Genomic DNA, 16,365 nt, shown 5'->3' on the forward strand with positions numbered 1-16,365 from the left:
CACGAGAGGTCCTCGGTGGCCCGGGGAGGGGACGGTGAACAGCTCCGCTCCGGCCTCCAGGAGCACACCGCAGCGCTCGGAGGGGCGCGGGCTGCCCCGGGCCGGTCGGGTCCAGCGACGAACCCAGACAGGGAGGAACCGGCGCGGCGCTCCGGCTCACCCCCGCCCCTTGCGCGGGCGGCAGCACGGGCATCCCACTCTGCATGGGGATGCGGGGATTTCCATTCAAGAGGCACCTCACCTAAAGGCGACAACCCTTGACACTTGTGGGGTTTCCTATTGTTTTCTCAACTGTGTTCCTGAAACAGCTCTCACAAGGGCAGTCTACCTGCTGTGGGGACAGAGCACATGGGGCCCTGAGGTGGGTCAGAGACAGCAGCTGGCCAGCTTCTCTGCTCCCTCATTGCTCACATTTTTCCCTGGATGAGCAATCCCAAAGCCTGACATCTCCCCAGGGCACTGGGATCCTTTGGTAGGGCACTGGCAGCACCAGCCCCCTGTCAGCGGTCACCACACAAGAGTGGTCTCACCACAGGACACCACACCAGGTGCCAGGGGTACACGGAAGCAGGCAAGGGGTCAGGAGTCATGGGAGCCACATCCTGCTGACCTGTCTCCATAACAGATTTCCTGTTGTTTCAATCAGCAGTGAAAAACAACAGAGCAAAAAACAATGCCAAGGCCAGGCTGGGAACCCCTTTGTCTTGCTGTTTCTTCCAGCATAATCTAATTAAAGCCACAGGAAATATGCTTTCCTACAGTGACTGGGCGTCTTTTAAAAAAACAGCACAATAAAAAGTCTATGGGCTAGGAGAATGAGGGGACAAGGGTGGCAGAGGCCAGGCTCCATGGCTCCTGACACTGGGGGATACCTGCTGAGGGTATCTGCTCCAGATACCTGTATACCTGTTCCCTTGCTGAGACACCTCACAGCAGCTCTCATGGTGCACCAGGGCATCTGGAAGTTCATCCAAGATTTCCCAGAAGAGGAGCTGCCACAATGCCCTGCATTGCCCTTGACATTCTTTAGTCTCTCCAGGGTCTGGTCCCTCTGTGCAGGACTTCAGGAGCTCACAAATGGCTCTGCAGTAGGTGGGGGGGGTGCTGTGGAAAAGAGCACTGGCAAGACAGGGTGGGTGGAAGAAGAAAGGAAAGGGCTGGAGAAGTATTTCAAGTATTTTATTTTTTAAAAATTCCCAGTTAAAAACACAATGGCTGTGCCTTTCTGTGGGTAAGAGACACAACCAGGGTAGCCCTCAGGCTCTACTTCCCGAGCGGGCAGCTCTGAGGCCGTGGCCCTGCCAGGTAGGTAACACAGCACTGGGCTCCAGCTGGGGAGGGCTCACAGCTCTGAGCAGCTCCTCTCTTAAAATACATTTAAAAGCAGTTGTGAGAACAAACTGTGGTGTTAAAAAAGAAAGGGAAAAGGAGCAAGGGAGGCTCTGCCAGCACTGGAAGGCTGTGGCTGGAGGGCCCACACTCCTGCCTGGAGAGAGCCACAGTGCTTGTGGCATGCAGCAGCTTTTCTTCTTTAAAGAGGAAAAAAAAATTATCCAACCAACAGTACTTTCTTCGAAAGTTTCCCTGCAGCCACAAATTTCACCAGTTGCTCACATAAATATGCTGTCTTCTCCACAGGAAATGCTCTTGCCTGAGCCTTCCTTTTCTGCTAAACAACGTGCTTCAGATTCCCTGCAAATAAAAGGAAGCAAAAAGGGTATTTCCACTGATATTTTAGCCTGATGGAGTGACCTGGCAGGGGGTGCCACTCCCATGCCTGATGGATTAGACTATGATATGGGAATTCCAGCCTCAGCACAGATCTCAGTTCCTGCTGACCCCTCGCTCCCTTTGCAGAGGCTGCTGCCCTCATTTGAGCCAGGCTTTGGAAATTACCACAAGGGGACCCTGCCAATGCTTTCACTATGCTGAATGCCATTTTGGGATTCATGGACCAGCATCCGAGACGCACATGCTCACTCCTTGCTGCCTCGTCCTTCTTTCAGGTTGGATTCACAGACAGGAGTGCACAGCCCTCCCTTCCAGCTCTGGAGTACCTGAAGCCTGCTCTGTAGGCTTCAGAGGACAGAGGCTGTCTCTTCACAAGGAGCCACGTGGAGAGGACAAGGGACAACAGGTGCGAGTTGCACCAGGAGAGGTTTCACCTTATTTTAGTTACTTTTTTTTACAGTGAGAACAATCAATCACTGGAGGAAACTCCCCAGGGATGTGGTAGTGGCCTCACTGTCAGAAGTTTTCAGGATGTGACTTGCTAGATAATTTTGCCTATGCTCCCTTTACCACAAAAGTTTGGACCAGATGATCTATGAAGTCCCTTAGAACCTGGGCTGTTCTATGATTCCAAAAAGGACAAGGCCCCATGCTCCCCTCCCCAGCAAAAGGGAATGGCAACTTTTGCTATAGGAACCCATAACTCTGTACCACCAACCCTGAAAATCCCAAGGGATGTGGGAGGCAAATGATACTGTGCACTAATGAGCAGCCAAGGGAATGTGGTTCATCTTTCCAGTCAGTGAGAAAGACTCCAATGAACTCTTCTGAGAAAAACCTCTAAAAAAAACCTGTAAGCCTGAAGCAGGAGTGTTGGCTTGGACAACGCACCTTTGATAGAGTTCAGAATTTCTTGAATTCTCTGTGGCTCGTTGCGGTCTGGTCTGCAGCTTGGTGTGATCTCCAGCACGTAATCAGGACCATACTCTGTGAAGAACTGCAGGGAGGAGGAGAGGAAAATCAGAGAGGTCTCTGAGGGCTGAGGCTAGAGAGAGGGCTCCCCATGGGTACCTGCTTGTAAAAAGGCAAAAAAACATTTCTCTACCTAAGGGCCACATGCAGCTTCACTACATCAAGGTGGTACTTCAGCAGTGTCCATGTCCACCTGGAGTTTTCAACCGCTTCCCAGTTCAAGGGATGGGAAGCAGAGCCCAGTGAGGCAACCAAAAAGCAGTCACATGTCTATCCCAATGCTTTATTTGGGAAAGCTGTTGACACTCATTTTACACATGGTTAAATCCCTGCAAACGGGATTTTTGTATTACTAAATTTCAAGTGCTGTAATCACATATCCTACGTTCACTTCCCATCTTGCTGAACACTGCATTGGCACGACTGTGAAACACCTGGGAAAGGAAAAATCAGTGTGCTGCAAGGATACTGTGTCTCTCCAGGCTAAGTGCTCAGACAGCGTGCAGGAAATCTGCAGCACATGGGGTTGACGTGCTAACGCAGAATCACAGGTCACTGTGAGCCACTGAGTCACGATTCTGGTCAGTTTTTAGAGTAGCTGGGAGGAGGCATGGCCAGGACATGGAGGTTATTCTACACCACCTCTCATCATTGCCGAGGGCAGGGGAAAGGGACTCTCTTCCAGACAGAAGGGATTCCTTCCAGCTGAAATAATGTGGCAGAGGGAGCTGTGCAGTTTTGTCTATTGTCAGGGGGCATGGGTGTTTCTATGTGAATTGGTTTTTTGTTTTCTGGTTCCCTCTGTCATTAGTATTGTTGCTGTTACTGTTGAGTAAATTGTTCATGCTCTTAGCAGGAGCACTAAATTGGAAAATACCATTCCTATGACAACCTTAATTGGTGCTCAGTATGGGGCACAAAGTGTTGAGATGATCTGCCCAGAGTGGGTTGGAAACAAATTTGATTCTAAGCATTTGTTCATATGAGGTACAGAACCACGGGTCACAATGCTGCTTGGTTTGTTCATGTGTGTGTGGTACATATGTGTGAGCATATATGTGTTCCTTGGGATGATATTTTTCAGAGCAGGGAGTTTTTCAGAGCAGGGATCAGGACTGTTTTGTTGCTGTACTCTGTGATATCAGTTTATGAAATGATAACAATGGCAATGAGGGTCATTTGGGATGCGTATTCAGTGTTCCTCTCCTACCCTTACCTCGGGCGCTATCTTTGTTAGTCCATTAATAATAGTACTCAGCCTGAGGGGGAAACAGGAGAGGATGATTTTCCCCAGCTTGTCACCCCCTCTTCCTCCTTCAGGCCTGTTACAACAGCTTTCAAGAATTCTGAATTCCCTTTGGATGTTACAGAAAGCATGCTCTTGTTGCTATGGTTCCTATGTCTCTTATGTGTGTCCCCTCAGTACAGCTGATAACATGTTTAGAGTCAGTGGAGTCCACACCATGTTTAGAGTCAGGATAGAGATTTCTAGGAAGGGCATTCGGAGATCTGCCCCAAGGATGGATAGTCATGAGTGGCATAGAAAGTGGGAGAAAATGGGCCAGTTTCTGGGGAAATTGTCTGCTCCAGTGGTTTGGAAGTTCATCCCCGTACAACTACAGGACCCTGACAGAGTGACAGAATATTTGCAAGGTGAGTTCTGTATCAACTCCAGAGAGGAGCAACTTCTTGGAATGTGCTGGGCCCTGGCTACTCTTTCCCAGACACTGCTGGTAACCAGACAGAACCCTCAGGGGGAGGAGGAAGAAAGCAGAGCAACAGGTACTGTGGTCACTCAAACTTCAGCTGAAAAAAAAAAAATTAAAGCCTTGAGAAGGCAAAAGGTACATCCTAAAGAGCTCTTTGAGCAAACCAGAGAATCTTTTTGCACATCCTCTCTGTTACTGCCTGAGACAGGAGTTTACTGGCACATGAAACCCCTCACAGAAAGCTGCAGACAGCCTTTGATTTTGGGCACAAGCGCCCCCCATACTCCTAGGTTAGGGCAGCATTGCTACATAAGTGTCTTCACAAAACAGGACTGAGTGGCAAGAATGCTGTGTGGATTAGGCAGAACAACTGGCTCTTCTGCAAGGAGAAGGGAGGGTTTTTCAAAGCATTACCTCATGATCAGGGATCTCAGAGGACAGTGTTCTCCCAAGGATGACCCCAGTCAAGTATGTCCAGCAGCGAGCCGTGTTGGCAAGGTTGTAACCTCCTGTTTCCAGCAAGAATTGGGATTTGAAGAGGAAGAGTGGGGAAAGGGAAAAGAGAAAAAGATTTAGGTAGAAGGAACAAATCCTGAAACCACTGTGTGCAGATTACATGAGTTCAGCTTATTTCATCCACTCAAGCCATGCCCAAAATCTGCCTTCTGCACTTGCTGGCTACACAAGGCCAAGTCTGAATGACAGTGTATGCAAGAGCAGACTGCTCAAACTGAACCCCAGCTACACCCAGTGTGGCAGAGGCCAGTCCTCCAGCCACCAACTCAGACCCAGGATCAGCTCCTAACCCCATGCACTGAACTCTCTCCTGGCAACAAGAAGAGCCATTCTCAAGTAGCAGGCCACAGCAGAAATGGGGGCTTCCTGCTTTTTAATACCAACCTTTGACCTATAAAGTAAAATACACGTGCCCAGCCATACGCAGGTGAGCTCTTCAGCACCATCATGTTTGAGAGGACAAATGTGAAACTCATCGCTACAACTTGCAACTGCTTTACACGGAAAGGAGATTTCACAGTAAGCAGGGAATGGTTACCTACATGGCAAAGGAACCACAAATGGCCCACAAGGAGAAACCTTAGCTGAAAGCAATCCTGCAAGAGACTCAGGTACGTTTTTTTTCCAGAATAGATGACTAGAAGAGTAAAGGGAGAAAAGCACTTTGACAAGACAGACCATATTTTCCCAATATTCCCTTCTGTTTGCAGTGGGGCTTTTCCCTGCTTTTTTTTGGTTTTTTTTTTTGCTCCTCCCCCAGTTTCCACTTCAAATGCTTCCACATGCTGCAGTGGTGGAAGCTTTGCTATTTTCACAAGTGACACATAATTGATTCTCATTTTTCAACAGAAGTTTTGGGCTTTGTTTGAAAGGTGACATCTCCAGCACGCTCACAGACAAGCCACAGTAGGACTGAACACTCATAACCTTTTCACAACAAAGGGCATCAGGCACATCAAATTTTAGCCTTAATATGCTATACATGATCTCCCCCATCTAAAAAAGGACAACACATACAGCTGATCCAGCTCCAGTCATGGAGCTCCAGGGCTTTCCCTGGCACACAAGGGCTTTTGCTGTTCTGAAATGCTCTGTTAACATAACACCTGTCCAATGCTCTCCCCATTGGACAAGCAGCTGGTTAGGCAACACAACAGAGGTAAGTCCAGCTTAGCTTTCACTGGGTATCAGAGCCCTGCTGTACCTTGCAGGCAGCCAGGCCTCATCCCAGGCCCCTGCTTGAATCTTAATTAAACAATTCATCACCAGGTGCCCAAGGTAGGTTTGGGAACACAGTGCTCACTTTTAAAGAGAAGCACTGAAGGGCTGATCAGCAGAGATGGGAATCAGAGGTGTCACTGAGAAGTCAGGGTCAGTTTGTTGGCCTCTCCTCCAGAGGAGCCATGCAGCTTTTAACTCAACACTGACTCAGTACTGAGACTTGCACCTGTCAGTATCAAGGATTTCAGGTGTGAGAAAAGAGTACTGAGCCACAGTGCATCCTCCTGACACTGCCCAGCAGTCACCCTGCTAAACCCTCGCCAGTCCTGAGCCCAAGGGCAGGCAGGCACCCGAGGCAGGGTCACAGGAGGACAAACACATTTCTCTGAGAACAGCAGGATGCACTCACCTCCTCCCAGGACAAGAGTTGCTAGCTGCCACTGCAGGACATACTTGAGGCACTTCCCTACTCCCTCGGGCGTCATGTTGAAAGAGCACATGGGGTCTCCAGCAATGGTGTCCGCCCCCAGCTGCAGCACAACTGCATCGGGGTTGAAGGCAGCATACACCTCCTTCAGCACTCTAGAGAGAAGAGGAGCAGTCCAGTTACTGCCAGCACGGCCCAGAGGAATGCTGGTGGCATGGCCCTGGTTGCTCAGATCCACCAATGCCTCTCAGGGTTTCTGCATTCTCTGCTTCCACCCAACTCATACCAGTTACACCACCTCTGCTCCTAGGCTCTGCTCTGAGCCCTCCACCTCCACAGCAATTTTAGCTCTCAGAGCACTTATCAAAAGGTTGATGAACGGAAAAGCACCACTGATACCATGGCAGAGTGGGATCTAGTCCTCACCAGTTTAGTGGTAGCATCAAACTCCACATTTACACTGCCTGCCTTTTGGCTGCAGGATGATCCAGGGGCTTTTCTGCCCTGTGAAAGTCATGGTGGAAATCAGGGTCTGGCAAAACAACAATCCTGAACTCTCAGACACCTCTAACCAGAACAGGCCAGCAAAGGACAGGAGAAACAGAGGAAGACTGGCTTGGGTCTTTCCTCTCTCCTGTATGGCTCTTGAGGCAAGACTATGAGGAAAAGCTCTGTGCAGGGTGTAGTCAGCTGGCAAAAACCAGCATTGGACAGAGCTTCACACTTCAAGCCCACTGTGGTTTTGGGAAGTATAGGCAATTACCCTCAAACAACAGCTGGATGAGACATCCATGGTCACGCCCGTGGACTGCCTCCCAGCCAGGACAAAGCTCAAAAAGATCTCTAAGTCTCTTTGCAGAAGCTTTAGCTATACACAGCTTGAAATCTAGGGTAGGTTATGATGTCCTTCAGCTGTGAATGCATGTGGCAGGCTCCTCCTGAGTGGGTTGCTGACCCTGGAGCTGCCTTTTGAAAGCATGTCCTCCAGCACAAAGAGGGCTGCTCTGCCCCAGCAATGGCAAGCACCAATAAGCCAGCAGGAGGCATGGCCCCTGCACGACTGCCCTACTGGCCTACAAGTTTAGAGAGGTTTCAGCCCTCAAGTGTTAGAGGTGGACGTGCTACCACATCCTGCAGCCCTGCACTGAGACTCCTCTCTCCTGGAAAAGAACAAGCCCTGCAGCCCAGTTTTGACATGGGCAACAGCTTGTGAGGTCCACCATCAGCTGAGGGACACAGGGGACTGCCAGGAAGCAGCTCTATTCAGCCTTCAGCCTTTCATTCTTCCAGCACAGACAGAAGGTGCTAGGAAAATGCTTTTAGCTAAGCCCCAAGCATATGTCCCACAGTCAGAATTCAGAGCACTTTCTTGAAGAAAAAATATCTACCCCTAAGTCTACAGATAAAAAATACTTTTTGCTTCTCAGTCTCTCCTGAGATAGACACCTGTGGAGGTGTATCTGAGGAGATAGGCTGACCTGCAGCAGAGACCCCTCCAGCCACCCACAATGTCTCTGTATATTCAGTTTGCCTAAGGATTCACACAAGACCTCTGAGAACTTACAGTCCACGTTCATTGTAATCAAAGGCTGCAACAGGGGAAGGGACAAGCCTTAAGAAAGGACTGTAATTAAAAATACTAAGCTGTATAGTATCTTATTCTCTAAAATCCCATCCAAGTGAGTTGTATCAGAGCAAGAGGGCTTACGATTCACAGATCTGGTAATACTTTTCATCCTGAATGCCATCTTGAATGGGCACATTCACGCTGTAATAGCGACCTTTTCCCAGGCCAACATCTGTCACATCACCAGTGCCTGCACAACAGAAACACCCCAATTAGAAGGGAAAGCAGAGCAGCAGCAAGGGACGCGTGGGGTGTCTCAAAAGGCAAGATGAGAGCCAGGATGTTCAGCATCCATATGAAGAAGTCCACTTGCCACCACCAAGAAAGGTGGGGTGGAATGACCCAGTTCTATCCTTCACCCAATTCTGCCATGCAGCATCAAGGAATTCTGCCTAGAGCTCAGCTACAACCAGAAAGGGGGAAATGCCAAACATGTAGCTCCCCCTCTTTCCTTCTCCTGGGTCGTGAGAAGAGACAGCAAGACATGTCAGCTGGACAGCACGGATGGGACTTGCCTTTATGGAGGCCTCACCAGCGACTGTGAACCAAATGAGCACAAACCTCACAAGTTCAACTTGCCTGGGAAAAATCCTGGTGAAAATTTGTGCAGAGAAACAGTCATGACCTTCGAGGTGAAACTAAAGGCATCCTCAACTCCTATTAGGAAATCAAAAAAAAACTTTAATGCATTATTTATATAAATGACAGAGTCTGAACACACAGAGTTGCTTGATACACACAGGGCAGCAAGCAGAGAAGGAGCACCATAAGCAAAGCAGAAATGCAGATGTGGCTCAATAAATACATCCTCAATCCACAGAGACTGGAGTTCAACTGCAGCAAAGATCACAACTGCTATGAATCTGGCAGGTCTCATGCTAATCAGTACTGAATGGATCTGAATATCTCATGTCACTACCCACGGTAGCAGCACTTGCCTGTGCTGCTAGGCCTGCGAAGCTGGGAGAGGGATCCGAGCAGGGCTCACTTGGCCAGAGCTTGGCTCTGATCAGAACCAGTGCTACTGGGCTCTCTTGCTTTTTCTCAATGCTGCTGTGGTTCAACAGGCCTTTTCCTTAAAGACACTATTAAGACAGTGGGCGTGGAGAGGGAAAAAAGAAGTAATAGGAAACTTAACAGAAACCAAGTGCAGGGATAAAATGGAACAAAATGAAACACATCATAAAATATAGAAGAGCAGGAAATGTTAAATGGTGTAGAAATAATGTCCCTGAAGAAGGGAGCAGTTTCAGCAAGGCCAGCTCTGCCTCTAGATTTACAGCATCAAGCCTTCTTTTAAAAGCACCATTTACTACTGGCTGCTTCCTTCTTGCAATGGACCTTTAAACAATTAAACCCTGTCAGCAACTGCTCTGCCAGCATGGGAGACTGGGACACATCTGTTGCTTTAGGTAGAAGACTTCTGCCCAGACCCACAAGAGAGGTCTGAGGAGCAGCATAGGGCAAGTCTGTAAAGCAGGATAAGGCATAAATGGATTGAGAGAACTCAGCTGCACCAAAAGGAGCTGAAGCCACGGCTGCTGCAGCAAGTAAACCCCTGCTGTGCAGACAGGCCTTGCCTTCTCCCATTCTCCCCTGAGTGTGTGCAGCTGTGCTGTTTGCAGCCTTTGCTGGGCCTTACCATCCCCATGATGCAAATCCAAATCGATATAAAGGATGCGGTCAAATTTCTGGCGCAGTCGCAAGATCCCCAAGACAGCGTCATTCAGGTAACAGAAACCAGAAGCTTCATCCCTGTGAAAACAATGTCTGTGACATTGAATACTGCCAGTGCAATCACCACTGATTTCAGCATTCTCACTTTGACTTTGCAAGTGTCCACCTCACAGGGCACAGAGGAGTATGAAAACTCAGCCCAGCAGTGACCAAGAGATGGGTCAGGAATAGTTCAACGCACGGCTGGGAAGCACAGAGAACAGGACTGCTTGTGCCAACTGCTTCTCAACTCTGGGCTTTCTGGCAGCTGGGTAAGCATCAGTCGGCTCTGCTGCAGAGAGACCCTTGTCTGAGGAGGGTACCTCTGACCATTGCACTGTTGAACAAATTAAATGTTAGCTTTCTGCACCTGAGACATTTTAAAGAAGTTCAGAGCCACTTGACTCAAACCCATGCTCTCTGAGGCAAGAGGACAGTCCCCTTGGCCATCTTCCTGTGAGTTCTGGACAGGCATGGACAGGCAGCCACTCCATCCCTGCTGTCTGGGTCAAAATTCCTGGGAAGGTCCTGGCAGTGAAAGGCAGGCCCAAGCCAGTCACAGGATTCTCCGGCTGTTTTAAAATCTCAGGCTATGAAGGTCAAGCCTCTTGGCCAAGTAACTCCCTCCTTTCTCTTCCCAGGCAAATGCAAATGGGATGTCCCACATGCAGTCCCTGACGATACAGCTCCTGGGCTCAGCCAGGAGAGAGTCCCAGCAGCTAAACAGAGGACAGGTGTACCATGTAAAGATTTATGGCTGACATTCATCAGGGACAGCTTACTTGCTGGCATCAAAGGAACAAAAAAGTATCTTGACCCCTACTCCAGCCTCACTCCAAAGTCAAGTCCCCATCAGCACTTAGCACCAGTCCACATGCATTCTTAAATCTGCCCTGGATAGCTGTTTTAAAGCAAAGCTTAATATTTGGCAACAAGAGTACCCAAATCCCTTTTCCACAAATTTTATCAGGATACAAGATGCACCTCTGGGTTCCAGTCACAGCACTCAGCTCATTCTCTCTGACATTCCCTGCTCAGCAACAGCTGGGAACAGTGAGGAGCAAGCCAGGAGTGGCAGAACCACACTCACTTCCACTCTCTCCAAGTGCCATGGAGCACAGGTGGTTCCCAGTGACCGTTCACTTACGGCAATGCTGAAAATGGAGGTGTTAACAGGGATCCTGAAAACTTGACTCAACTGTGACTATGTACCTCTCCCCTCCCTCACAGCCCACAAGGAAGCATGTCTTAGGCACTCTCTCCATGCTGTAATACACATCTCTGAAACTCAAGGCCAAGCAGAGGAGGACACCAGTTCAGTCAAAAGCAGAGCAGTGTCAGAGCCGCAGTTCAGGACCAGCACGTGGGATTCCCCCGTGCTGCCCTAAATCCACCCAGCAAAGCTCTGAGTATCACTGCCAGAAAGGAGGGTGAGGCTGCCTTGAGCAAAGGCACTTACTCAGCATCTAACCCTCAACACCAAAGGCATCCTCTGAACCGAGAGTTTCCAAAGCCCCAGGTCATTCCTACCTTTAGGACCCTGGAAAGCAACTAAACCACCAGACGGCAGGTGTTTTTGACAAAAGGAATGTATTTTGCTAGGACACGGGTCCTAGAATCAAGCACCTGCAGTCTGGAGTCACTCTGGCTGGACCTTCGCACTGGGCTGGCATCTACCCTGAAGCATCACACACCAACTTACTGGAGTAACTGGGAAGACTCCTTTGGGATTGGTGAGTATTAAATGCCTATTTTTAAAACAGACTCTTTGCTTCCCAGAACAGTGGTAACAGCTCAGCAGCAACAACACTGCTAAGACATTTTTAATTACAGGCATTTTTTAAGCCATGCAATCCAGACAGAATATAACAGAAGATTTCCCAAAAGCCATCAGTTCTGCACAGAGCGAGAGCTCAGCTCTGCTGAGTGCAAGTCTCCTTTCACAGCAAGCTGCAGCTGAAGCCATTTTCAGCCAAGTGCCCACCAGGAAATGGGCTGAGATGCTGTGTGAGTACACCTGCCCCAGACCTGCTCTGCAGCACATGACAGTGACAGCACCAGCACTGCGCAGTGATCTGCCTCCTCTCAGGCCTCTGCCCTGCCCTCTGTTTCCTTCCTTTCTATCTCCTGCCTTCCCTCACACCTTGCTTTCTCTTCCAACTAGATCATTGCACCCTGAGGGGTCTCAGGGAAGCTGGGAGCTAGGAAGCAGGGTTCAAACACCAGAGGAGAAAACACAAGAGAAGATATTGTTTTCTTACTTCTTTGCGTGATGCCACCCTCCAGGCCAGTTAATTGCTACTTTGCACTTGCCATCCAGCAGGCACTGGGCTGCAGTGATGGTGGCTCCTCCCACAGCCGCTGCATACTCAAAGATCCCTTCAGTGGCTGGACAGTCGTAACCTGCAGGTAAGAGTCCACACCTCAGATACAACAGGCCTTTTCCTCCAGGGGAAGCACATTCCTTTTGTTTGAGTCTTCAAGACTGACCCGTTCCTGAAGAACTGATCCCATGGAGGACCTATACTAGAGAAGTTCTTGAAAAACTGCTACCCATAGGAAAGGCTAGCACTGGAAAAGTTCATGGAAGAGAGTGTCCTGTGGGAGGGACCCCACACACACAAGGGGCAAGAGTGAGGAGAAAGGAGCAGCAGAGAGGTGTGAACTGACCACAACCCCCATTCCTTGTCCCCTTACACTGCTTGAGGGGGAAAGTAGAAGAGCTGTGAGTGAAGCTGAGTCTGGGAAGAAAAGTGGATGAGGGGGATGGTGATTTCAATTTTATTTTGAATTCTTACTGTCCTACTCTATTATTAATTTGCAATAAATTGAATTAATTTCCCCATGTAGAGTCCCTTTTGCTGGTGACAGTAACTGGAGACTCATCTCCCTGTTATTATCTCAACATGATCTTTCCCACTGTATTTTCTCCCCCACCCTACTGAGGGGGAGAGGGACTGTATCTTGGTGAGCCCTTAGCAAAAAAACCCCACCCACACCACAAAAATCAACCCACCACAAAAAGCAACAATCCAAATATTTTCTTGCACTCAGTTCATTTAAAAATGTGTCCTGAATCAGCTTCTGAGTCTTGTCTTCCTGTAGACAGAGCAGCTTCAGGAATGTAAAGTCTAAGGCACACTCATGAGAGCGGCACAGAATCTGCACCTCAGCCTCAATTCTGGGTCCCTCTTCCCATTCCTGATACCAAGACAGTGCCCATAGCCATCTCACCTGCTTTACCTGCTGCATTTCTCAAGCTGTCTTAGGTCCAGGAGGGCAAGAGCCCTCTGCTCCACACGTAAGTCACCAGACTGCTCTGCAGCTGCTCCGGTCACTACAGCTCCAGGCCACTGTTCACACATGCCTTCCCCACAGCAGGCTTGCAGCAGCCAGTCCTAGCCCAAGGGCAGGGTCAGGGTCTTCCATCCCATTCCAGAGCCTCAGAGCAGCAGCAAAGGGCACCAGGCCCAGTTGGCAAGAGACAGACCAAGCTACACAGAGCAGCAAAGTGAGGCTAGCTCTATCCTCAGTTGGCACCAGGGAAAGTGCCAGCCGGTCAGATGACTGCTGGGGTTCAGCAACACCCCGTGTTTCCTTTCAAAACTAAGCCCAGCATCCCCTTGAGCTCACCCCTTTAACTGCAGCTCCAGTAAAAAACATCCTGGCCCTGGCACTCATCTCTTGCTGAAGATGTGCATCCTTACCCAGTCCATACTCCACAGACTCCGGATGGTCATCATCCCCCTCCTCACTGACCTTCTGCAGGTGCTGCAGGTAAGCATCTGTGTGGAAACTCGCCATTTCCTCCATGGAGGCCACTTTTGGCTTGACTATCCTAAGCAGAGAGGAAGAAGGGAGAACATCAGGGCAAGAGGATCCAGTGTTCAGCTGGAATGTCCAGCTTTAGCCTTGATATTAAGAGCCTTCTTTTGGCTGTTTCTGTTGTAAAAGCAAATAAAATTCCCTCTTCCTCTTGCACTGGACTGTCATTCAAGTCAGAAAGCCACCCAGCTGAGCTGGAGCAGGCCTTGCCCCTGGTTTGCACTACCTGTGGTGCCCACCCCAGTGAAGAACACCTGCAGGTGCTGCCTGCATTAACTTCCCACTTTGCTTCAAGTTTTTCTCCCTGTTCTGCATGCTCTCTCTGTTTGTGCATTCCCCAGCACATCCAACATTCAGGTTACACACAGAGGAACTAATGGAGGGACAGCGCTGTGGCAGAACCTCAGCCTAGATCAGGAGCTGTGCAATGCCTCTCTCATGCTGTGACCTGCACCAAAGCAGAGACTGTCACTGTTCCAAGCGACTTGCACAGCACCTTCCTGGGTCTGGGCGCTTTGCAGTATGCCTAAACAAATCCTGCAACACACTGAACCCTCCCCAAAACTTGGACAGTGGGAGCATGAACAGGCAGTGCAGCACAGCTCCATTGCTACAGTAAAAACACAGGAAGCTCCCCGCTCCAGGATGGCCCTGGTGCTTCTCACCCCATGAGAGGGCAAACAGCCCTTCAGGTCTGCTCCATAATGATACCTGCAGTCATTTCCCAAGCACACTCTGCCAGAAAAAAAAAATTTGTTTAAAAAAGAAGTCTCAAGAAAATTTTCTGCCTGTGCTGAACTGGAGCACTTTTTTTTTAATGATTTTATGAGATGCTTCACAAGTGGGGCTGAGCTAAGCCTTTCTTATTTTTCCCTTCACATGTCCCAGCGTCAAGAGCTGAATGAGGCGGGAGGTACCTCACCTCTCTGCCCCAGATCTCATCCGGTCTTCTCTCCTGAACAGCATGCAGACCTCACAAAAAGTCTCCTAGATATATTACAGTGCACCAAAACAATATGGTCCCTCTCTGCATCAGCACTGACCGGTCAGTGGATCTGGAGTAGCACCAAGGCTGTCACCCTACTCAGAGTCTCACGCATGGGGGTGATACACACTCTGTAGAGAAGGCACAAGGCTATAGGTGCCCCACCAAACCAGGAGGGTAACCATGAATTACACCTGCCACAATTACTGGAATCGTGTCCATGTAGCAAAACAAACACTTTCCTTTAATCCTGGAAATATGCCCTGTGGGGGCTCCTATGATCACACCGCCAGCAGGGACAGTGCGAAACCTGAAGTTACTCAGCACCTTCCAAACCATAGTGGAGACTAAAACATTCCTTCAGAGAAAACGGGAGCACTTACTTCATGTGGTCAAGCAAGCAATACGCTTCAATCAGTGAATGCACCATGCTGGCCTAAAGAAAAGAGTAAGACTGTGAGAGCAGGAGACACCAAGCCAGCACCCAGGGGCCCAAGGGCTCGCAGATGAGGTGTGGCTCAGACTCCTCCCAGCAGCGACTTTCCCGGCCCGGGTCCCTTCTCCGGCCCGTGCCCGTGCCGTGCCAAAGGACCTGCCGGTGTCCCGGGCAGCACAGCCGCGCACGGCTTCCCGGGAAAGGGAACTGTCGCTTCAGCGTCCGAGCCCGCGGCGCCAGGGGCGATGTGAACGCACAGACGAGCCATCCCCGCTCTACCCCCACACCCCTCTCGCCGGGGCCGCCCGTTTCCCCGCTTCCTCCTTTCCTAGCGCCGCGCCGGGCGCCGGCTGCCTCCGCGGCCGGGCCTCACGGCTGTGCTCCCCGCGCCCCCTCGCCCCCGCCGCGGCGCTGACCCGCTTGGGCACTTTGCAGAGGGAGTCGCAGAGGGTCACGTACTCCGGGCTGTATACGTAGACCGGCGGCGGCACCGCCGCCATCGGAGCCGGTACAGCCGGGACCAGCACCCGCAGCGCCGCTGGTCGGGGCTCGCCAGGAGCGGCAGTTCCGGCCCCGCGGCGCGCCGGGAGCTGTAGGCCCGCCCCGCCATTAGCCTTCCCTTAGCCCGGCCGCCTAACAACGGGCCGCCAGCTAGTGTTAGAGGCATTTTTTTGGGGCCCCCACGTAGGTCGGGTGGCGTTTATTCTCTAAGAATGTCATTTAAAAAGGCCTGTAGCCTGCACGCAGCCCCCCGCCCTGCTCGAGGAGCCGCAGCTCAGGAGGTGCCCGGGCCCCCCCGACCCCCGGCAGCTCGCACCGGGTCCCGCGGGTCAGAGGGAGGCGCCGGGCCGGGGCTCGGGCCCTTTGGGGCTCTCCTGACGGGAGCAGGGATCACAAAGGGAGGAATTAGCCATGACGGGAAAGATGTGTGCTAATGTCTTTACAAACAGTTCCAAGGGTGAGGGTATGGGTGTTAACGTCTTAGAAATGGGTCTTAATGTTTCTACCCACCTCAAGCCACAGGCTTGCTACAAAACCCAGACAGTTTGATTCTTGAAACAGACAAATGGGTACACAAAAGCTTGAGTTTCTGAACTTTGGGGGGAAATGACAGGCTCAAGGGGAGAATATGTGGCAGACCGTTTGGGAAAGCTGTACCTTCCCAGCATCTCAGCCAGTGGACTAAGGAAGAGGGCAACA

At 50.4% G+C, this 16,365-nt stretch overlaps 1 protein-coding gene across 2 annotated transcripts; it reads right to left on the reverse strand.

Moving 5' to 3' along the window:
- Positions 1-1,164: 1,164 nt before the first annotated feature.
- On the reverse strand, positions 1,165-16,301 carry HDAC8 (histone deacetylase 8). 2 transcript variants are annotated; one of them, XM_038122647.1, is made up of 11 exons: positions 15,582-16,301; positions 15,113-15,165; positions 13,627-13,757; positions 12,181-12,322; positions 9,846-9,958; positions 8,783-8,860; positions 8,285-8,393; positions 6,559-6,731; positions 4,827-4,921; positions 2,623-2,728; positions 1,165-1,692 (listed from the first exon to the last, which is right to left on the reverse strand). In XM_038122647.1, the coding sequence occupies exons 1-11, from the start codon at positions 15,663-15,665 to the stop codon at positions 1,670-1,672; spliced, it is 1,107 nt and encodes a 368-aa protein (XP_037978575.1). In that variant the 5' UTR covers positions 15,666-16,301; the 3' UTR covers positions 1,165-1,669. The 2 variants fall into 2 exon arrangements, with proteins under 2 accessions (XP_037978575.1, XP_037978576.1); XM_038122648.1 differs by having other exon boundaries at positions 15,625-15,732.
- Positions 16,302-16,365: the final 64 nt, after the last annotated feature.

Source organism: Motacilla alba, chromosome 4A (assembly GCF_015832195.1).
Source record: "Motacilla alba alba isolate MOTALB_02 chromosome 4A, Motacilla_alba_V1.0_pri, whole genome shotgun sequence".
Classification (NCBI taxonomy): domain Eukaryota; kingdom Metazoa; phylum Chordata; class Aves; order Passeriformes; family Motacillidae; genus Motacilla; species Motacilla alba.

Coding starts and splice junctions, on each gene's coding strand:
- HDAC8 (XM_038122647.1), bottom strand. CDS start 15,665: ATGGCGGCGGTGCCGCCGCCGGTCTACGTATACAGCCCGGAGTACGTG. Junction 9,959..12,180: donor GGGTGGCATCACGCAAAGAA/GTAAGAAAACAA, acceptor TTGTTTTCACAG/GGATGAAGCTTCTGGTTTCT. Junction 1,693..2,622: donor AATTCTGAACTCTATCAAAG/GTGCGTTGTCCA, acceptor TTTTATTTGCAG/GGAATCTGAAGCACGTTGTT.